This window comes from Anabas testudineus, chromosome 18 (assembly GCF_900324465.2).
Source record: "Anabas testudineus chromosome 18, fAnaTes1.2, whole genome shotgun sequence".
NCBI lineage: Eukaryota > Metazoa > Chordata > Actinopteri > Anabantiformes > Anabantidae > Anabas > Anabas testudineus.
This window is the reverse complement of record NC_046627.1, coordinates 16,219,885-16,243,694: the sequence shown is the minus strand read 5'-3', so window position 1 is coordinate 16,243,694 and position 23,810 is coordinate 16,219,885. Positions and strand designations below refer to the sequence as shown.

General features: G+C 41.5%; 1 protein-coding gene across 12 annotated transcripts in view; it reads right to left on the bottom strand.

Moving 5' to 3' along the window:
• LOC113157377 (adhesion G protein-coupled receptor L3-like) overlaps nucleotides 1-23,810 on the bottom strand; it is a 194,528-nt gene that overhangs the window by 46,085 nt on the left and 124,633 nt on the right. For 8 of the 12 annotated variants that reach the window (XM_026352846.1, XM_026352850.1, XM_026352848.1 and 5 more), the window contains 4 exons: nucleotides 15,464-15,826; nucleotides 12,770-12,873; nucleotides 9,663-9,848; nucleotides 7,450-7,488 (listed from right to left, as the gene is read on the bottom strand). In XM_026352846.1, the coding sequence (XP_026208631.1) occupies nucleotides 7,450-7,488; nucleotides 9,663-9,848; nucleotides 12,770-12,873; nucleotides 15,464-15,826 (692 nt within the window). The remainder of the gene's footprint in view (nucleotides 1-7,449; nucleotides 7,489-9,662; nucleotides 9,849-12,769; nucleotides 12,874-15,463; nucleotides 15,827-23,810) is intronic. The other 4 variants (XM_026352849.1, XM_026352851.1, XM_026352853.1 and 1 more) reach the window with 1 other exon arrangement.

Sequence of the window (23,810 nt, the reverse complement as noted above, 5' to 3'; positions counted from 1 at the left end):
GTTTATAAGGTGTTCATTAGTGTCCTTCAGAACTTTGTCATACTTGGTCAAATTTGGACTAACTGCACTAAAACAGTGCTGTTTTCAAACTGTTTTATGAGCCAATCCATCTGCAAATCTTTCCAGTTCCAGACGAAGCATAATCCATTAACTTCTCTAAAAACGTGAACATCATCCAAATTTGTATGTACAGTTGTAACATGGCGAGCTTTCATTTTAAACCCCTGTTTACGGCTTTGGGACAAAGACAAGTCTAATTTGCATATATCTTCTACGAATGCCACCCCTCTCTGTTCCTACGAGGTGTCAAAATACTTTTTTCTGACAGATTGTGCACCCAGGAGGCTTAGATAACAACTCTATCCAATAAAATGTTAAAACAGATTTTGGATTATTTCTGCAAACAAATAAAAACCGGCGGGTACATTTTTCCTTTGAGCCTAGTGGCATCAGCAGTTGTCACAGGTTTGTATTGGACACAAAAACACTGGGTAGTACTCAGGATAAAACCTCTACCCTTATTTTCTTCTTTGATGACAACAGTGACACAGAAAAGTCTATCGTGCAGTCCTCAGTTCAAGATCTTGAACAATATCCTGTCCTAAACTCTCTCTCTCTCTCTCAATGGAGAAATCATCATCCAACCACAGAAAAACCCACTGGTTTCAGTCGGATCCAAGCAGCAACGTCGACATATAAAAAGCCTGTTATACAAGTCCTGGACCAGGTACCACTGGGATAACAATAACATATTCTACAGCTCAAGCTGACAGTGTTTTAGCTTAGCTCCAAAGTGCAGTTCAATTGTCCCTACACTCTTCGAGAGACTCTAGACAAAGTGGAGCTGCAACTGAGGTAAAAGGAAAAGCTTTTGAAGGAACGCGCTTTCATGTCAGGAGTTAGATAAAAAAAAAAAGATTGAGACCATTTAATGCATGTATATAGGGGGGAAACAAGACGAGGCATTTAGCTTGAGTCTGTGCCCATGGTATATCTTGTTTGTGTAATTATCTGAGTGAGGTTACCAGGCAACTAAAATGTCAAACTAATCCTTTAAAGTAAGATGTTACGGTGGCAGTAAAATTATGAGTAAGCCTAATGTGTGAAGACATAGGGTGGCTGCTTAGTAATGGGTTAAATAGCTGCAAATGGTATTTTTCTACAAATTCATAACACCCAAAACCTTGTACCTAGATGGGGAATCTTGTTTCCCATATTTTTCATATACAGAGAGAGAAGGTTAACTGTATTTCAGAAACGCCGTGCTCATTCGATAAACTTTCACGAGATCTGTGTGAACACACATCGTTTCCAGCCTTAGTGGGAAAAGACACAGAGGTGTCTGAGTCGGGGGGGTGCGGGTGCACCCAAGCAGCACACCACTACCATCATCCTAGTCAGTGTGCAGTGGAGTCACAGAGATGTGATGGTGGCTTGCTGCTATTTTACTGCTATTAGCACACTGCCACTCCATCTGTCAAATGTAGCAGCTCACTCTGCGGCTGCAATCTCCCAACCATTTTTTTTTTTTTTTTAGATACTTTATTTTCTTGTGATGAAAGAATGTAAGCCAGCAGTAAAAAAAATTAAAAATAAAAAATAAAAAAAACAGTTCCTCGTACAGTAGGAAATGCATAATCGTTAACTGGACTCACTGCTGAAATGCTCCACATGGAACAAGCATGAAGGCTGGGGGTGAAATGCTGCAGTGCACAGGCCATTTTATACCAGTGCAGGCGGAAGAAGGAGGTGGACATTAGTGTCCCTCTGGCATGAGTCCAAGTCGAACTGTGGTCTGTGCGCCTCTATCTGTGTGCTGATTGATGAAATGAACTCTGGGTCCTGGAAATTGATTCTGGCTGAGGCTGATCCCCCCCCCCCCCCCCCCCACCCCTATGCTTTTCTAGCTTCTCACTTCTCCTAACTCCTCTTCCTTCCTTTTCACCAATTGGTTCCTCTTGCTTGTTTTCTCACACTGGCGTTGAAGACTGATCTAAAAATTGGGGGTTGAGGGTTGGGTGGGACAACACAAACAAGGCAAGACATCTTGTTCTTGCTGTCCTCTTCCATCTGTCTACACCAGTCTCTTGGCAGGTGGAGAAGCTGTTGCACGATTCTTTTAGCCTGTTTCATTTTACCTGCGAGCCAAATCACCTGTCTTCTTTGAGACTCACTTCGACTTTGCTCTTTAATATTTCATGAAAACTTTTCTGTGTTTAAGGTTTCATTCAGGTTTCTTACTACTGTACAATTCCCAAATAGTGGCAACTGTCAACAGCATCATAACATACTAACACTTAGTAACACTTCAACTCCGAGGAGGTCTTTTCTAAGAGAAATACAGTCTTTTAGTCACAAATTATTTCCTGTCATTATAATTTATTAATTCTTTGGTTCACTGTATCCTTGAAGTGCTAAAAGGCATAACTCTTTCTGCTTTTATTTTGAAAAAAAATATATTTTGATTTGGATGTTAAAGCTCATGGAAAGCCAATTGGGTTTTAATGTTTCCTCCTCCTCGATTAAGTGAAATCTCTTTTAGCAGATATATACAGTGCATCCAGAAAGTATTAACTTTTTTTCAAAATTCTGCAAAAAATGCTTCATAATGTCAAAGTGAAAGACTTTTGTTTATAATAAATGCAATTTTTTTTTTTAAATAAAGAAAAAGATCACATGTACATAAGTATTCACAGTCACTTTTTGAGTCTGATGCTACAAGCCTGGCACCTATTCTTGGACAGTTTCTCCCATTCTTCTTAGCACTATCTCTCAAGCTCCATCAGGTTGGATGGGGAGTGTCACAGACATTTTCAGATCTCTCCAGAGATGTTCAATCGGTTTCAAGTCTGAGCTCTGGCTGGACCACTCAAGGACATTTATAGAGTTGCCCCGTGGCCACTCCTTTGTTATCTTGACTGTGTGCTTAGGGTCCTTTTCCTGTTGAAAGATGAACTGTCACCCCAATCTGAGGTCCAGAGTGCTCTGGAACATGTTTTAATCACGGATGTCTCTGTACTTTGCTGCATTCATCATTCCCTCGATCCTGACTAGTCTCCCAGTTCCTGCCGCTGAAAAACATCCCCACAGCATGATGCGTCCACCACCATCCTTCACTGTAGGGATAGATTCTGGAACCTGCTCCTCTCTCTGCAGACAAATGCTGGTCACCTTTCTGACTAAGACCCTTCCCTCTCAAATGCTCAGTTTGGCTAGGTGGCCTGCTCTAAGACGAGTCCTGGTGCTTTTAAACTTCTTACATTTATAGATGATGGAGGCCACTGTCCTCATCGGAACCTTCAATGCTGCAAAAGTTTTTCTGCATCTGTTCCCTTCTGTGCCCCGACACAATCCCGTCTCTGAGGTCTACAGGCCCTTCCTTGGACTTAATGGCTTGGTTTGTGTTTCGACATGCCCTGTTAACTGTGGGGCGTTATATATACAGGTGTTTTTTAAATCATGTCCAATAAAATGAATTTCCCCACGGTTGGACTCCAATCAAGTTGGTGACACATTTTAAGGATGATCAGTGGAAACACAATGCACCAGAGCTCAATTTTGAGGGTCACTGCATAGACTGAGAATGCTTATGTACATGTGCTTTTAATTTTATTTACTTTTATCAAATTTACAAATACTTTAACATTTCAAATAAACTTATTTCACTTTGACATTTAGAGAAAAATGATGAATATTCAGTAATTAGTTTTTGCTATACTCGTTACCTAAAACAAATTCTAAAACCCTCCATTGTCCCTGTTGTAAGCAAATGCTGCTCACACATTATTCAGACAAAACTCTGCACTGCAGGGCATTCGAGGAGGCCTCTGTTTATGAGGATGTGGTTATCTTCATCTTTCGACAAATTGACTACCAGGGAAATTTTATCATCTTGTTACATTCCCAAACGAGGAGCCTCCCTCCGTTTCGCCTGCACTAAGGTCACCCTGCGCTGTGATACTCCCCCTGGTCATCTTTGCATACAGAGGTGTCATTTTAATTAGGGGTCAGAGCTCAATATCCTCCATGTATCCTGCAAATTCACACACACTTAGCCTCTACTAAGGCATGAGAAATTGTTTCTGCTCTTTTATGTGTAGAAGGGAGGAGTAGGCACAATATACTGTAAATCCCGCACCTTAACTTAAAATACACGCCGCAGGAAGAAGCTATTTCAAAGCTAGCTTGTTTGACTTAAGCTTGAGACAACATATGGACATAATCACAGTAATTGGGAGATGATAATGTCACGGCCTATAAACAAGCTGCCATTAATATGACTAAAAGGCACAGAAGGGAGGCTCCCATATTTATCATATTTGTTCAAATTCAAAGGGCAAAAACAGAGAAACATTCCTGCAGGGTAAACTCAGAGCACAGGGAGTTGATCATTACATGCTTTGTAGCTTTATCAAGGCCAAATACTGTTCAGTGAGATTAAACCGACTGTGGTATGTAGCAGATGCACATGTCCTTGTTTAAAAGCTGCAAAAAATAGACACAAAAAGAAATCTAAAGTACTCATACCTAATCATTGTTTCATCTGTGGAGCATCGACTGAGGCAGGAAGAGTAATACAGGTTGAACTGTGATTATGTAACTCAACTAGCATATTAAGCTCTTTGTACTGAAACTCCCTCATGATCCTAAAGAGATAAAGAGCTCAGTACCAGGTGAATTTAAGCACCACTTACCAATTAAACAAGATGGAAATCCTCAATCAAAAACGAGAATCGCTTCTTGTCTCATTTACACATCAATACAAGCCCTGTACTTTATTTTGGACTAGGCCTCTCGCTCGCCACAAGCACACCTGCACTCGCACAATCTGCCATTTCCCCAAGTACCGTCGAAGTCTGTTTTCAGCACCGTGCGTGGTCTCTGAGCAGAGGGACAGCAGAGGCAGGTGCACCTCTCATTTGCTTTGTATTCCTCTGCCAATCCCACTTATGTCAACCACCAGGGCCCCGTTGGAGAAAACATTGCCCAATTTCCCTAATCAATGAAAGTCCCTGAAAGGCTGGCAGCATGTGCAGTCAATGCCTGTGTTTACCTAAGGCCACAGATGTTCCTCCATTATTCTGGATTGTCAAGTAAAGGCACTTTGCTGTTTGGATTTGTCAACCCAGAGAGGGGACAGAACAGTGGAGGAGGTGCACAGCTGAGCAGAGTGTACAGTCATGCACAGACTGAAACAGCAAATGGATGGACCGCCATGGAGGTTTGTGCAGATATTCGTACTTGAGTCAAGTCAAAGCATCGTGAGGTTTCGAGTAAAGTGTCGCCACAACTATTGGATAAATTGCTGTATAATGTAATGTACAGAAACCTTTACATTACATCTATTGTAAAATAATCTACTGCTGGACAGACACTGTCAATCATATTAAGATTGTATTTAGTATTAATTAGCCAACATGCTAAATGAAGACAGTCAACATATTATACAGATCTTGCTAATCTGTCATCCCATATTAGTTTTATCCTGTGACCATGTTAGCATGCAGATTTTAAGAACTCATGTGTCAAAGTGTAGCTGAAGAACCACTGTTTTTCATTTCTTTGTTTTTATTATATTAGGTATTTTTTTATCTAAAAATATATCTTGTGATTGTGACACTGTCAGCATTTAGAAGATTAGCTCTGGCCTCAGTCTGTTTTTTCATTTATTTAAATTTAACTCTCATGGAAACACTAAAACCAACAAAGTATTACTACATCTCTTAATGATTTGCACATTTAACAAGCTCTCTGATGAAACTGATGAGTACACTACCTGGTGTAACAGCTTCAGATTAACATAGACTACTATTTATTTAGTATTTAAATTTGCAGTGCACATGTTATATGTGATGACTTCTTTACTTCTTCTGATTAACATTGTCCAGAAGAACCAGGCTTTTACAGTGGTTTTATTTGATTAATTGTTTGCTTGGTGTTTCTACTGTACATTTTTTACTGTACAACAATATAAGAATAAAAAAACCTATTTGCAACTATCTCAGCTATTTACAATTAATCACAACCATATACAAGCTCACATTCCCACTGAATATCAATTGAACAGCAACACAGTTTTGCATCACTAAGTGCCTTTTGACACGCCCCAGAGGCAAAACACATGTTTAACATTAGTGGTTCAGATTAGCACTGCAGAGCACCCTTATACTGCAACACAGCATCTGGCTGTACATCTTTTACTGGAGCCATCTGTATGGAAGACAGAGATGTCAACTTCTTTCATAGCTCTGTGGTCAAGATAAACCTGGTTCTGATGACAGCTAAAATGTCACCCTGGGGAGAACAAAATCACTCCGTAGCCCGAGAAATAGCTGAGAGAAGCCATGGAGACTCGCCTAAATTGGGACACATATGTATTATGCATTAGGGCGAATCATAACATGCCATGACTTTGGCTGAGTTAGTAGTTAGAAGTTGACTTGCTGGTATAATGAGGTCACTTCTTTGGCTCTTAAGTATTTGCTGAGAAATGTAAAAGTGTGTTACGCGCCTAAGAGCTTTATTTTTGACTGATAATATCCACTTATGTGGGTTATTTCTCTAGAAAGCAGTGCTGATGTGATAGTTTTGGGGCATTTTTAAAATGACTGAGGGTTATCCAATATTTATATATGGCATTTAAAAATCTAAGAATGATCAGGCCACATGTATCACACAGGGAGGGGAGTTTCACAGCACACTCATGCAGGGGGAAATTATGACATGCAGCATGACGACAGTAATAAAGTGGCAGGTTTCAGCTACTGACGGTATGGGGGTAATGTAAGTGATGTCATACTTAAGTGATGTCATATTGAAATTTGACCCTTTGATTTAAAGAGAAACACAGTAGGTGGTACAGCAGAGACCTGCACAAGTCTGCGAACCTGCATCAGCAAATCATGCTATTGAGACTGACCTAATACCCAAATCTATAGCTAAAGCAGATCTGGACCTGTCCCAACCCAATAATATAAGGCTCAACCCTTACCTATATGTAAATGTACAGTATCGTCACTCACTAAAACACATCCATGCTGTAGTATGCACAAAGCACTCAGCTACAGTTGTAAATTACAAAGATAATCATCTGCCTACAAATCAAACCACTAGTTTCATCAGTCAGCTGCGTTCTCAATTTGGGAATGACAATAAGATGCGCTACTCTACATGTTAGAGAAACTGTACTTTATTTTCATTTTGGATTTTTGGTTTTCATTTCAATATCAGCCCAAATAGTTTTTTTTGTTTTTTTTTTACAATAATCTATAATAACTATTGAAGGTCACACGCAGGTACCTGATGCAGTGCAGGACTCTGTGGCACACGCATACACTATACCGACTTTGTGTTTCAACTCAAAAGGCCAAACTTAATTAAATGGCACAAATGAAAATCGCCACAATGAATGAATGGAAAGGAAGCACGAGGAAAATTTCACCCAAATACCTGGACATAAAATCGGCAAGAGCGCTCTCTTTTCTGCAGCTGCAATCCAAAGGAAATGGAAGAGTTAGTAAAAGGTCAACAACGTCTTATTACTGCTCGTAGTAGAGATTTCAGAGTTGTGAGGAAAATCATCTTACAATATAAATGTTTATTTAACATAAATTGTGTGAAAAGCAGCGTATATGTCTACACTATAAATACACTTGGACAGACAATACAGACTTGTGTTAATTAGCACTAAAATGACAAATACAAGACATGTGCGAATATGCAATGCTATGACATTCCCTTCAAAGGATTTCATATTATTTTTCACTTGAGAAATTCAAGTGAGAACTAGGAGGAGGTATTTATTGTTTAGTGCACTGCCACCACTGAATAGGACACATTATCAACAATTTTGCATACGTAAAAATGAGAAAAAAAAAAGCTTAGGCTCAAAGTGCTGCTAGCACTGCACGGAGAGTGAATCGATTTAATTGAGTTCTGATACAAGCATTGTGGCCAACAGAGCTACCGTGTGGCTTAACAGCAAGGTTCTGGTACCATGCTAAATCCCATGCAGATTAGCTCCAAAGAGTACCATTTTCCCATAAAGGAGCCTCTTGCTCTACATCACAACCCACTCTTCTGGAAGCGGTCCCATCCGTACCGTTAGCCAGCTAACCCTTTGATCATGAAAACGACACTGGTCTCGCCGTTTGCCAACTCAATCCTTTCATTGTCTGCTGGCAGAGAGCATTGTGCTTCGCTATCAAAAAAAAAAAAAATCTTTAATTCGCTTAGCTCTTTGCAGATTGTGTCAAAATGATTGAACTCGGGGAGGTAAACATGCGCCACTGCCAGAGCAGGGGAGAAGAGTTTTGTTGGCTCCCGCGTTTCCTCGGGGAAAACTCTCAGTGGTAAAGGAAGTCGAACACAAGAGAAAGCTGTAGGGACTTTTGTTTTTTTTTTTTTTTTCCAATAGATGCACCATACTGCAAGAATCGAGTGTGTATCAGCAGACACAGAATTATAAATCATAGATAAAACCCTGACCTCTTGAATAAATTATTCGGGTATAGGAGGCTTTTTACTTCCCTCAGCCCAGATACTTCTTTATTTGTTCATATTTACAGTAGAAACTACAACTCAACCACAGGAGTTGCTTCTACCTTTTGTGTTTTTATGAGAAGCCTTTTTTTTTTTTTCAAGAGGTATTATAAACTCTAGCTGCTCCTCAATGTGAATTTACTCATCACCGTCCCTTCTGAGGCCTTTTGGGCATCTTTACTGCCTCGCCTCTCCACTGGAGAAAAATGGCAGTAAAATCTCAATGGGGACATCTGTGTCTGATGCAGCAATGAAATAAAAAACCGTCCTCCCCGAAAAAGCAATCTGAAAACAGGTGTTCATGTTCCTCTACAAGTGAAGCCGCTCCAGCAAATTAACGAATGACATTTTGAATTTCACTGATGTTTGCTTTTCTGTTGGCTGCTCAGCAGACAGAAAGTATTATTTTAGCTTGCTTTGCCTGAGTGCCCCTTACTGTGCTCCACTGTGAATTGGGGAATAAACGCATTAGCTTCAGGTTCAGCAGAAATGAAAACGCTGCACTCCCACAGCTTAGATCAAGCCCACTGAAATCTTAGCCTGTCCCATTAGTAAAAATCAAATGGTGCAAATGTAGTGCTCTTGACGAGCATGACATATGGGTAACATCTTTTAAACTACATCAAAGAAAAGCTGATAGCATAATACATGATACTAAAGTAAGAAGTGTGTTTGAGCTACCCACTGAAATTGAAGGTCTGTTTTTAGCATGCATTAGACCACAGGAAAATGGTGGGATATCATTTTATCTGACAGCACAGGGCCAAGTAGCAGATCATTAAAAGAATACCTACATTTCAAGATTGACTGTATTGAAGTCTAGTGGTAGGTGTGCCTCCGTTTTGGAAACTCAGAAAGGTTTTGGAGTCGGGATGAAAATGTTAACTTGGCACCATCAAGTAAAATTGTTCTCCGGAAAACGTCTTCATTTCGAGTCTGCGGCTTTACAAATTTGTGATGTGAACGGTGTGGACGTGCAGGAGGATGGGTCGCCTCCACACCTCCAGGTCATGTTTATACAGGCTGTTAGCTCGTCAGAAATATTCTTTCAAACCAAAGGAGAAACTGTGGGGAAAAAAGATCAGGCTTGATATTTCTCTCACAACAGTTTCTTTCACTACCTTGTTGAGACTTCGGGCCGCGCTGTCTTTGCCGCCTGGCGTTAGGTTCCTCAGCTGCACGTCCAGGAGATCCACCAGCTGTGCCATAGCGTTCACTGTGTAGGTGATGTCCCCTGCCTGGAGATTACTTTTGGTTTGCTCTGCCAGCTCCCTGGCAATAACCGCAGCTGTCTCTCTGGCTTTTAGCTGTAATGAAACAAAACAAAACAAAAGAGAAGCAAATTACAACAAGAAACCTTATGTCCTTATTGTGGCGTTATTTTCAACGTACACACTGGAAAACATGACAAATTGCAATATACAAACTTGTAGCCCCTCACAATAAATGCCATTTAGCCCATACATATTCCCCAACTGCTGCTATATTGCACACAATTAATGTGCTGAGACGGTACTCAGCTGAGTGTACACTTGGGCCAATATTGTATCCGGAAGCAATTATGAAATCAACTATTGAGGGAATTTCCCTAGATAGTCTTAGACCTTTGTGAAACTAATAGGGAGCACTACAGCTTAGGGAAAGCAGTGCATATGTGGTAAACAGATTGCAGATATTCGTTTGTTCTTACGTTCAAAAGTTTTTATTTCTTTTTTTGAAGAATGACACCACTATCAATGATTATTCTCGAGTGTTTGCTTTATTGTATTTTCCACACTGTCTTATAAAGGCAGAGAAACATTTTCAAACAATTTACGGGGATAAAATCACCTTAATTAGCTACCTAGCCAGCTGTCGCTGATAAAAACTGGCAGCAAAGGTCATTTCAAGGCAGCAAAATCAATAGTTGCCAGAGAAAATAACACATTTGTCTCTATATTTGTGTGAAATTAAGGATTTATTGTTGCTATATTGTATTAAATGCCCATCACATAGAGGTTTCTGGGTATGAACCTGCTGAGTGGCTGTGGTGTTTTTGCATGCTCTCTCCATATCTGCAAAACCTTCCTCCAGGTGCTCTGGTTTGAGTTTTGACTGGTAAGTCATCATCGTTTTAAAGTCTAACAACACTAACTAAACGCAGGAGTGCCTGGCAAACAATGAATTTGCTTGAGCCTCAAGTGAAATGTATAATGTAGTTTTACAATGGTAGGAAAGGCGCCTCATTCTACATCTTCCACTGGGGAATAACTATTGTAACTTGTGTATATGACTAATGAGACTCGCTACAAACCGTGACAGGTTCGCTCACAAACATCTTCTTTGTGCTTGCACAGTTCTTTATCCTGGCTTCCTTATTACATCTTGTAGGTTGGTAATAAAGTGAAGAGGTGCTCCTTGACACCAACCATCTCAAACTGCTTTTAATTTTTGAGTCTGTACCTGTAGTTTCCAGATACTAGATCCGGTGACTCATTGTTTCAGAGTTGTGCCGCAAATCCGGTACATCAGCGAGTAAACAGATATCAGAGTGAGAAGATTTAGACTGCAACAAGAGATCATACAGTACCTACAGGCAATTTTGTAATTGTAGGACTTGATTATAAAGAGTAAACAACTCCAATGTTAGTTGGACGTTGCAGCTGAAAGGTCAGATACCTTCAAGGCTTTAACTAATAAATCTGGCGCAGTAAGATAAGTCTCAAAATCACAGGCAGTGACTCCAACTAACACAAACCCTTAATGATTTGCTGTGGCATCACCTGCTATCATTGCCTGTGAGTTTATTAGTTAGGCCAATTACGCTGCTTAAATTGGTCTTCGCAGAGGTGTGTGCAGGGGGAACACATCTTCGGAAGATGTTTTCTTCTCTTCCCTCCCAGCTCTTGTCTCTTAATGAGGGGTGTTAGAGGGTGCTGAGTAAATAGCGCTGCCTTACTACTTTCAGCCAGTTCTGCTTATGTGATGTCATCTCTTTCTCGTTTTTTATTCTCTTCATCTTCCCATCTCGTTTCGCCTACCAGAACCATCTGGTAACGAGCAGTGCCACGCGCAGGACAATGGCTCTGGATGTAAAATAACGAAGTGCCAGATGGGCAATTCCAGATCTCTGACAGGTTGATCTTCATTATAAAGTCTTCCTGTCTCCACTTCAACAGACATGAGCTCAAGTGTGATTTGCTTAAAAAAAAAAAACTCACAAAGGCATTTTTGTTAAAAATACATTCATTACTCCATTGATGCTTCTGTCGCTTTTCACAGGCATTACTCCACATTAGCCCGTTACTGTGTGCGTGCAACCACATTGCAAAATGTTGCCTCTGCGGCAAGTTCAGAAAGAATTTTTGCTGTAGTTAATTTCTCCAAACAGCAGCCAGTAGTCGAGCTTTATTGCGCCGCTCGAATGCTGCTGTGCTGCACAGAAATGCACCTGATAATTTCTCTCCCTTCTATTTTGTTCCCCAACAGCCATTCTCCGTCCATATCTGCAAACTGCCGTTTGTTTAATGGGCTGAGCTTGGTGCCGTTGAGTAGATCATAAGTGTTATAACACGCACGCCTCAGGGTCCTATGAGTTTAAGGGAGAGCATTTTCAACATTGCCTGCAATTCATAAACCGAAACTCTGATCCTCACTTGCGGTAAACCTCTCGTCTTTTAATTTGACTCTATTAGAGATTTAAACATAGGAAACTTTAAATGAGGCTTTGCATAATAACCTGTCTGCAAAGGAGGAGATACAAATCACTTGTGCTGGAGAGTTATGTGCCACAAATAGCCAGCGTATCAAGTCATAGGGAAGGAGAGTGGTCTGCTTTACACACATCAGTCCATTAGAAAAGGTGATGTACGGTTTTCGCTCGCCCGATTCACCCACTCACGGCAAGCACACTCACACACACGGAAATATCCCAGCTACTGAGTAGAGCCGCAGGCTAATCGATGACATAAATTGACCAATTAAAAAGAGACAAAAGAGAAAAAGCACAAAAACTAAAGCTCTTTGAGGACGAGTGATACGTACGCCCTTAATTTACACAGTGAGCTGTTGGAAATGTTACTTAATACGGGCTGAAAGGACACAGTGCTGCTAAAAAACAGAACTCCCCTGAACAAATTTCACATCGAAATGACATCTAAGCTCAGTGCCGAATACAGCCACCTCCCAAACCACACTGCAATGTTACATAGCTGCATATTCTCTGCTTGTTAATCATGTCGCCTGGTACCTTCTGGTTGATGAGGTTGACCCAGGGGGAGGTACAGTTGCTAAAGTCAGGTCCCTGGGGGTCCCAGTATCCCTCTGGACCGACGCAGGTGTAGGAGGCAACGCCTAGAGGGGGAACAAAGACAGTTTCTTAGTGAGAACAGTGTCATTTGGTTTATTAGATCAAGACATCACATGTTTTGTGACAAATCCCTTTAAGTGTGAGTGTCCCAGAAGGAAAACAATCTCACTTATCCACGTTTTCTTTCTTTGTTTTTTTTTGTTTGTTTTTTTTAAACACCTTTTTCCCATTAGAAAGTGACGAACTACATAATGTTTTCAGCCTTGTAAACTAATGCATAATCGTGCTGTATGTCAAGCACTTTTCCTTATTTGCTCAACTTTGTCCAAATAGAACGTCCCAAGAAACACAATTCTTAAGTGATTAAATGAATGGATGTAGAAAAATGTAATTGGATGGTTTTTTTATCTTTGAGCGACTAAAATGAAGTTGCTTCACTTGAGGCCATCCTGGCTCAGCCAGACAGCAACTGTATTTAATCATTAAAAGTCAGACAGTGTCTGGATGTGTGTGACAGTTCAGCTCCTGCGTGAGAAAGGAAAAATACACCAAAATAGGTGCCAATTAAGTCTGCCATAGCTGAATTCATCACGAAAGGTCAATTAAGCTGGTTGGAGAAGATTGTCTCTGCTGACAGATACGCAGTTTGGTGAGTGAGTGTCGATGTTCAGTTTGGGCTGTAGCATAAATAAAACTGCAGGTTTGGAGTAAAGTTAATCTGTGGAGTTTTTTTGACTCTGCTGTACTTTCCTTAAACCGTATTAATCGTAATTAGATAAATGACATCAAGAAACACACAAACATGTGTGATCAAACATGTTTTCAGGGTATTTGCGATTAATCCAGCGGCTGCAGCGCTTTCAGAAGCAAAGAGCATCTTTGACTAGTTCTCCCACAGCCCTGAAACAACTTGCATCTATATTTTGAGAGCTGACATCAGCACGGCAACACGCTGACATTAAATTGCCCTTGCTTGTACTTAAAGAGAGAGGGTGAGCTGGAGGGAGAGGCGAGCAGCATTAGCCGATATAAATTTTGATTGACATATAATTTCCTTCCCCGGTCCACCTTGGACAGTCTTATGTTTGATGGGTTTTATAAGATAAGGGACTTCTGCATTTGCTCCTATATTGAGAGGCAGGAGAAGGAGCATGAAAGCGAGAAGGAGAAAAACGAAGGAGTCAGAGGGGTGTTGGAGGGGTGGGGGGGTGCGGAGCGACAGAGAATGAACTGAGGTAGATGGAAGGGGAGCTCGAGGAACTTTCAAAGAGCGGCAGAGGAAGCTCACACAGTCGTGTTCTGCTTGGCAGTGTCGTCTGAAGAGCAGCGGCTTTGAAGCGTGCGCCGAGAGGAGGTGGGGTATGTGTCCTTTTATCCTGCCATATGACGGCTGCTAGTGAGGTCTCGGCGGGCGCCGGTGTCGCCCGTTAATGAAGCCCTGTATGTATACGTGTGTGCGTGCTGATTGATGAAATGGGAGAAAAAAAAAAAAATTGTTCCAGGCTTCAGGTCAAATTCGGGGGTATGATGTCACTCCCCAATCTGGGCTGACATGGTCTACAAAAAGTTCAAGATGTGGAAGCGTCAGAAGATTCCTTCACAAAGGCACATTTTGCAATTTTAACATGTCTGTTTTGCATTGCTTCCTCTTGTGGATTTGCAGTAATGTGTTACCACAGCTGAGCTGCTTTATTTATGCAAAAATACTCTCTGGCACACAATATGCAGGTTTCTAGGTACATTCAACTTTCATTCCTCCCTCACTTTTAATATGATTTTAACAACAGGCTCGATCTTTAACCTTCTAACATCAGAGTGAGCTGCCCCCCTTGCTTTGCATTGATTGAGCCTCTAACTTCCTCAGGTAAAGCTTTTATATCTAAAGCAGCCAACATCAGCTTCATATTAAAGACTTGACTTGGTATTTTTAGTATTGATGCAAAAAAAGAGCTGGAACAACTTATACAGAAACAAATGGTCTGATGCCGTGTTAAAAAAAAAAAAGCACAACACCCCTTTCAAAGCACATAACACAAATGTGTTTAGCCACTAATTAATTGCAACAATTGTGTCCTGAGAGACAGGAAATAAATATGGGTGTGTGGTGTATTAGTTACTGGATTCCTTTCAGATGCAATGCTAAGCTATCTTTAGCTTTGTATCTGTGAGTCAGTGAAAAAAAAAAAGTGAGGGGGGAGGACAGGAAGTGAGAGAACCGGTGCTGCAGGGGGAGTGTAAACATAAACAAAACACACAGCAATGATCAACATCAAGGCGAAGAGGCTCACAGCAACGTATTGACGCCCTCACAGAGTCGAGGAATAAAGAAGCAACATATATATATTTCACAAGCGGGGCTGTTCATTTTTTTAACAGAGGGGGTGTTTGAGGTTTCGGATGATTATTCGAGTCGTATGTGTATCTGGAGTAGTGTGCAGGGCCATATACTGCAATACCTGCACACTTGTAGGGATGCAAGTGGCAAAAATGACTTTCAGTGGTTGGTTGAATGCATGAACGCATAGATAAATCTTGTTTTGTCTTGGTCAAAGAAGCCAGAGTAACCCAGATATGCTGTGTTCATTGTTGGTTGTCTGTTTAAATACTGGTAAAGCAAAAATAACGATACACTACCTATGGTTCCAGGTGGACATGGCATCTTAGCCACCAGGCCCTGCTTGGTCTTGGGCCAGGATATGTCCATCATCAGCAGGGGATTGCAGTACTCCACCCTGATGTTGGGAAGTTTGGAGGAAGGCGGTGCCCTGTCGTCATGGTCGTCTTCTTCTGGGACCAAACCCTCCACCAGCGTCTGGACCGGGGACACCACTGTGGACGTAGTCCGAGGCCACGGCGCCAAAGCGGTCGTCGTGGCAGGCCTGTTGGTCGTGGTAGTCCTGGTTGTTGTGGTTGTCGCGGTAACCGTGGTGGGTCGAGTGGTGGTCCGCGTCGTCGTGGTCGTCGTGTCCATGTACACCATCACAGAGGAGGACGTTTCTAATAAAAGAGAAAGCGGGAAAAAACAAAGTGAACTGACAGATACGAAGAAAAAAATAAAAAAATACAGAGCTGGAGAAAAAGATGGAGAATAAATGTCAAATTTCATTTACGTCTCAGAGGAAAATCTATTTTGGTGCTGGTGAAGGAAAAAAAGAGAGAGCATGTGCAGGGTGCCGCTATTCTATATCCTGCTTGCCATGTGTCAGTTTAAGAGAAGATAGTTTAAAGAGGATCAATTGGAGCTGGCAAGTGTGACTCGCATGGGCATGCATGGTGTCTGGGTTGGGACCCCCCACTGGCTCAGCTAACACACACACACACACACACACACACCAAACACACACACTTGTGTGCTGTGCAATGCAAATGTAGCTTCTGACTAGAGGATATATCTCTGCAAGCCGAGGTCTGGGTGTTAGCTGCATGCTATTTCTGGGTCAGCTGGGACTAACTGGAATAACCACTTCCTGCATGGGAGCCCTCCCTGTTGTTACACTCCAGGAGACGCCTGCTAATGATCCTGTTTACGTGAACAGTCGGGGAAAGGGGGGGGGCTGTCATAACAGCAACACGCTCGCGCTCAAGATGCGCCCGTACGCTTGCTCCGTAATCCTTTTGTTCACACTGAAATGCACTCAGAGCTCCGCGACTCCGCCCGTCATCAATCATCCCATCTACCCATCCTTTCTTCGCCCTTTATTCTCTCTTCTACGATTCCCTTGTTGGAAAGCAGGGGTCCCAGATTAATTTAGCTAGAGGGTTTTTATGAATGCATGGACTTAGTTATGCCACTGAGGGTCAAAGGACACACAGTAAGGTCATATCTCACAGTACAGCTTCAGTAAGTGAACGCAGCTTGGCTTTCTCTATAAGAATCTGTCCTTAATTTAAGTATGTTGCTCTATAATACACATTATATATTTGCAGTGTTATTTTCACACACAGACTCCTCAGTACACTTTAATGACATTTCTATATGTCACAAACTTATTTGAGTGTGTGGTTTGGAAGAAGGCAGCATGCTGTACAGCCTCTGAATAAATTCCCATAAGACAGCACTTTGTCATAGACACAATCTGGGCCTCTGTAAAAAATGCAATTTGGGGGTAGGCGTCGTTTCTCCCTAATGCAGATACACAATCAAACTGACAGAAGTGACAAACGGTCCCAATCTTTGTATGAAAGTGGAGAGAAAAAACTTAATTTAATGAGGGTCAATTTTAGGTTGGCAGGTGTAATAGAGTCCACACATCTAGGACGGCTTAGATAGGAGACACCACCGCTGAAATCCAGTTCAGTGAGATTCAATTTGCGATAGGACAATTTCTCTGTATGGTAAATTTGAGAGCAGTGATATAAGACAGCATAAATTAGTGCCACTGTTTTGGAATCACAGACACCCCCGAAGGCTGTAATGACACAAACCAGACTACTATCAGCAGTCAATGCATTCAACGCATAACAGCATTCGCACAACAACCAAGGTTGATTAAATAGGTTGCCACCGCGGCAAGGGTTCCGGGCTGATTGAGAGTATTTGTTTTCTCTCCCTAACAAAAGAGTTTGTTGTGTTTTTTAGGATCCGCAGGTATCTCGCACACTCCCGTGGAGGCACTCCATCAGTTAAAGTAGAACTCATTGAATTGCAATGTGAGCTAAAGGCACACGGCAACTACAGTAACGGTGACACAACCACACTATCACACATCAACACCAACTATTTAACACTTCCAGCAGCCACTAAGACATCACCATTTACATCCTATAACCACTATTAAATATGATCATCAATCTGTGCCCAGTGGATCGTGCAGCTGCAATAATCTGGAAAACATGACAGAGACGGATCTTCAAGGACGCCAGTGTATTCATTTGATTATGTATGAAAGAAGTTGTTTATGCACCTGTATTTCAGGAGACGCGATGATAAACTCGAATGTGCCACATCAACTCATCGTAAAAGGAAGCAGCATCAATTTCTGTATAATTGAAATCAGCCAGCGGTGCTTTAAGTGCATATAGTAAAGGAGGCCATTAGAGCACCTCATGGAAATCTGATAATGGAAATTCACTGCACATATTGAGGTCAGTAAAGGTCACAGTGCACAGGCTCAGATAAGCTAGTGGCTGTAAAGGGGTACAGATGGACCTATTAGGATACAGGAATGATTGGAGTGGTCACGATGGCTGATAAGCGATTGGGACTCTAACACGTTTTTACGGCAGGAGTTTTGCTGGAGCTGCCCCAAAAATACAGATGTAAGCGAATAAGCACAGATATACTGTGTATGATGCATCGTATGAATGTTGATGGATGTATGATGAAGGTTTGATAGCATTTCAATTAAAAAAATATAAGTGTGTGCCAATATTTTCAAAAGACACAAACAAATGCTTCATAAAAAAAATTGCATTTATAAGTAATAAAATATATGGTATTTGCTTTTTTTGTGCTAAAGCCATTAAATGCTGACTCATTAGAGTTGATTATACAATATGAGGGACTATGAGCCACCATACCAGGCTTCACACCAGGTAAAAGTAGAGTAAAACCCCAGAGTTTACTGCAGTGCAGTGAGCAACAGTGTGTTTTATTACTTATGAGTCCAAATGTGTCTCTCAACATGAAGGACAATAATAGAAATTTAGTTTAACAGTCCTTTATAAATAATAATGATAGGAGTTAGCATACTGCCTTTATTAATACTGGAGGTAATGTGACAGCACAGAGAAATATGGCTTTAGGAAATCACCATCACAGCATGAGGTTAATTCAAAGTCACTGGGAAACATGTCTTGAATGTAATTCCATACTTCCCGATCATCCTGTGGAGTCCACTGTTAAATTATTTTTCAAAATGTTCTGTCTACACACAGCATGTTAAATAAGCCTGCACACACACACACACACACACACACACACACACACGAGACAGAGAGCAAGAAGAAAGTGTCCTTGAGCAAACTTGCATATAAAAAAAAAAAAAAAGGGGAAGCCAGCAGCAGACAGCACCCACAGTCACTATCGCCTTGGAGACAACACAAGGACATTTTGTTTTGCTTTGCCAGCTTTCCCGTTCTATCCAAAGGGATGAAGAGAGAGAGAAAAAAAAATGAACTCAAGAGCACCAACGAGTCGTTGGTATGCTTCGAGGGACTCGTCGATGACCTTACGGGAAGATTTGAATGTTGCAGGTTGTAGGTTTTGCAAAGAAGCTACAACGAAACTGTAGGCTACTAAGAGGACAGGGACACACGACTATAGCCGGATAAACTCTTGTTCACTTTCGACTTCTTCTTGTATTTTAAGGTCAACGTAACAGGTGCTACCTTTGCAATGTGTTCAATAACACAACATAGATACTACACATTGATCCAACGCCAACTTTAAGTATATAAGTCACTATAATGGATTCAGGCCTTACAGCAATTCATCCTCTGTATACCTAAGGTTCAATACATTTTCAAAAGCATTACAGACTAGATAAAATATTAATAATGCTAACAGCCAGTTATCAGATATTCATGATTCTTAAGCTAAGGGGCTTAAGAATGTCCTGACACCTAAACAGACGACCTTTTCATTCATAAAAGATGGGAGCAAACTCCTGTGGGCACTCCAGCATCCTCTCATTGAAGCTCCACCTCCACTCATCATTTACGCTCCGCTTCTATTGCACAAAATCCCCCTCACCTCCGTCTGTCTCCACCACACACGGGGCTTTGTGCTTCATTTCAAAGCATTCATTTCAAACTAATTAGCCTCTCTCTCTCTGTGTGTGTGTCCCTGGGCTCGTGGCTTCCACAATTAGATAAGCCCGCTCTACGTCGCTCTAAGAAGAAGAAGAAAAAAAAAAAAAAAACTGCTATGCTCTTATGAAATGAATCCGGTTTATATGACCTGAAAATTTCTGCACCAATAGCGGGCTCGGCGGCTCCGAGAAACCTCTGCATGCTCAAGATCAAAAGAGGAGGAATGTGCTTTCGGGGGAAAAAAATTAAACAAGCATCATATGGTAAAGTGACTCTCCGTGCCTCGAGCTGAACCCAATTACCTAATATTTTAGTATGTGAACCTTTATGCATGGTTACATCTTCAGTAGACTTTCACAGACTACAGAAAAAAAGCAGGACAGGATATGTGTTATGTCACCCGTTCATTTGCTACCAGCCTTTTTTTTTAAGGCTGAAAATTTAGATTTCTGGGAGCTGGGACGTGCACTTTTAGACTGAAGTATACTTGAATAACAATTAATATAATATAACAATTCATTCAGGCTACAAGCTTATCATTTCCCTAATGTTTATGCCATATGATTCCAACAAAATTGTACACACGAGTGCTGTGAAGAGTGGTTGGAAAATAAAACGATGATAAAAGTGCTGTTGTTTAAGGGAGCCCTTTTTTGTGGCAGGCCTACAAATCCATCAGAGAGTGCAACTGGGGATGGGGGTGTGGTGGCATAAGGGAGGCGCGGTAAATTATGCAGCCAGACATCCGGTAATGCTTCGATATCATCTGACATGATGAGAACCGTAATGGATGGGAGCTATGCATTGTTTGGCAATTAATTTCTCATTCCCGAGCTCTTTTCCCGAGACTTGAGAGGGCATCTATGGAGGTCACGCGGCGCTGGGAGAAGCGTACGCACCGGGCTGATATATATGCACACATGGACACGGGCCCGCAGAGACACTCACGGTGTTTGAGTTAAATGACAGAGGAGAAGTGAGAGAGCTAAGCCTGCTTGCATATTCACCACGGTGCAGTACTGTAGGGTGAATTCAGCACATAGACATGCAGAACATGCAGGCAAAGAAGACAAAAAAAAATAAAAAACCTTGCACATGTGAATCATCTCAATATTTTATTTTAGAATTATAGTCAAGTCTCGAAATCCTACTTCATGAAGACATTATGCAGGATTTGGTGTACATTAAAAACTTAGTTCATCTCTGAAAGGCAAAACTTGAGCGTCCCAGGCTACTGACAAGGCCAAACATCATCATACATACCAGAAGGTGGCAAAATTTTTAAAAGAAGCGAGGGTACCGTGCAAAGGCACACTCCTCCAAGCGCTCACTGTTGGCCAAAAAACCTTGAGCGAGGCTTTTTTTCTTTTTTTTTAAAGGACTGTCAACCAATTGTAGAATGGGCCAAATGGATTGGATGAAGCTGTGCAGAGGAACTCTGACACTGGTGATAAAGATGCTCCAGAAGCCTCCAATCAGATTTACTCAACTAATTGGCCAAAATAAATCACTTTGAGCCTGCGTCCCACTAAGCCTGTTAAATTTAATGTCATCATTTTTGGAGTTCTGGAGAAATCTCCAGTAAATAAAGAGCAGAGTGGAGGTGAACGTCTCGCATGCTACAGTATGGAACATTTTTTTGATATTCATCAGGTGAAAGGCTTCAAATCACTGCCAACTGTGCTTAGAACAAATAGTGCACAGCTGATCGGTAAGTGAGAAGCATCAGGTGTGTTTAAATACATGAAAGAAATCTAGGAAATCCAGCAGAAGCACTAATAGTCCTCATTGTTTTTTTTACACAGAGAAGTGTACCTGTGCCTAAAAATCCACAGGCACCTTAGAGGTAAAAAAGAAAAATGTTGCTCAGCGTATGTTTTTTCCATTTCTGCTCACGTCAGGAGAGATGGATAGGCTGTTGGCATTAATTGAGGGATCGCCTGCCACCCCTCTCACTACACAGGTGATCTGCGTATGATTTCTAGATCAAAGTAGAGGCACCAAGGCCAGTGATGGATGGCCAGTCAGGAGAAGCATGAACACGCCACAATCTGAACCACTTGAAACATGAGCTCACCAGCTGAAATTGACAAGCATTCATTCACATTTCAAATCAAAAGTAAAATAAAAAAAAAAAGCATCCTAAGATCAGCAAAACACATCCGCTCAGAGAACAGGCAACGGGTTGAGAACGACTGTCATATCCAGTGTGATATATATTGTTTTTACATCAGGGGAATATGGCTCTAAAATATTCAAAGAGGCTCTGAAGTACCAACAAAGCGCTTCTTGTTTCCAAGCAAAAAAAAAATCTAAAGCTGCATTACTAACAGAGCCCCATTGTGTCACAGCATTAAAGGGTTTGCAAGACGAACGTGCATTTGTTCATGGATGTGTACACACACATACACACACACACACACACACACACAAAAATACTCATAGACAGTGTTAGAAAAATCATTCTAAACTATAATCCTAAACCTTGCACTTTCCCTCCAAGAAAATTGCCCTCTGCCAGAGGTGCACCAGGCATGTGATAAGTGCGTAGCCTGCAAATAAGCATGTAGCCTACATTCCTAAGCCTCGACATCAAAAAGGGATTCATGCAGCATGCAAAAGACTGTTTTTTTTTTTTTTTTGTGAAATAGTAGCATTTAGCTGCAAAGAATTGCTAAGGAAGATATACCTTAAAGCTGTGTAATGAAGAAAGAAATGCTTCTATGAAGAACCCAAGGCAAGTGCAGTCGCTCGAATCTACAGTATATACTGTAATAGCGTGGCGAGTAAATCAATCAAAAGAAATGACAGGTACCAGACAGTGCATAAGCAATGAAAAGCCAAAGGATAACAGTTTGTGCCTTTAAAAGCACACTGAGTCACACTCATATTATCTCCACCAGACTCTGGCAGCCTGCATTTACTGCTTAGATAGTCTTAATCAATTTAAGCATGTGTCAGGCACTTCTAAACAGAGCCAAGACGGGCCCGAGAATCCCCCCCCCCCCAAAAAAAAAAACACATCGGCTGTTTTGGCATGAAGGTCGGGGCGCCGTGTCTGAGGGCTCCCTGCAGGCCGGCCAGGGCTGGCACTGTGCCCTGGCCAGATGGCAACATGTGGCAAAATTACAGAACTGCCAGACAGCGAATGTATCTGTGACACGAGCTGAGCCGCATGCTATGCGCCAATCATGAGTCGACAAAAGGATGGGTCCAACAGGCAACCTGCAGAGACGAAGGCATCAACAGTCTGACAGATGCTGATTACTGTATTCTATAAACACGAGGATCAGAATATACTAATTATAATTAGAGGAATCGCAGGAAATCTAAAAGTGCATAAACAGTAAACACAACTTGGTGTTAAACCTGAGAACTGCACAAATACAGTGGAGCAGAAAGCAGCACGGGCTCTTATTTTATGACTGCATATTAGCACCACAGACCGCAGCAGCAGGTGTGTGAGACGGAGGCAAATTTTCCTCATGTGGCTGCTCTCGTCTTTGCAGTCCTGTGAGGTCAGTGCCGCCGCTGCTGCTGCTGCTGCTGCCTCGTGTTCACAGCGGCAGAAAGCTTAGTCCGGTAAAGATTCAAGACTCGATGTAATGTCTCCAGTGTGGTTTAAAGAAAACTACTGCGTATATCTCTGGAGCTGGACGTTCAGGTAACCACAACGGAGATAAGATATATTGAAGCAATGTTGCTGATACATTCGATTGAGTGTGTCTCTCTCGAGTCTCCCAGGACCCATCTTATTTCCCAAATTTAAAAACCTCATTGCCTACTGCTTATTAGAATAAGGTCATGTAAGGTAGCATAAAGCTTTTATGGGAAAAAGAAAACAACATGACAGCAGAAGGGGGGAATTTTTAAATTACACTGACAAAGAAACTAATTGGTCTGGATTTGTCACATCTTTCAATACTGGGGCAGATTTGGATGCAGCAACTCCGGTCTGTGTATGTCTTATAAGAAATGGGAATGTAGACATAATTCAAACACAAGAGGACGACAGACTAAGTAAATATGCAGAAAGAAATCCTAAAGTCGCACATATCACAGACAACAAACACTGAGAACAATGAATACACAGCTACTGATGCACTTGCTGAAAAAAAAAAAAAAAACATAAATAAAGTTATAACTTGTCCAATTTATAAATAAGTCTAGTTTACTACACACTGCACTCGACCTTTGCACGACTTGGTGACCTGTGACTCTGAAAACA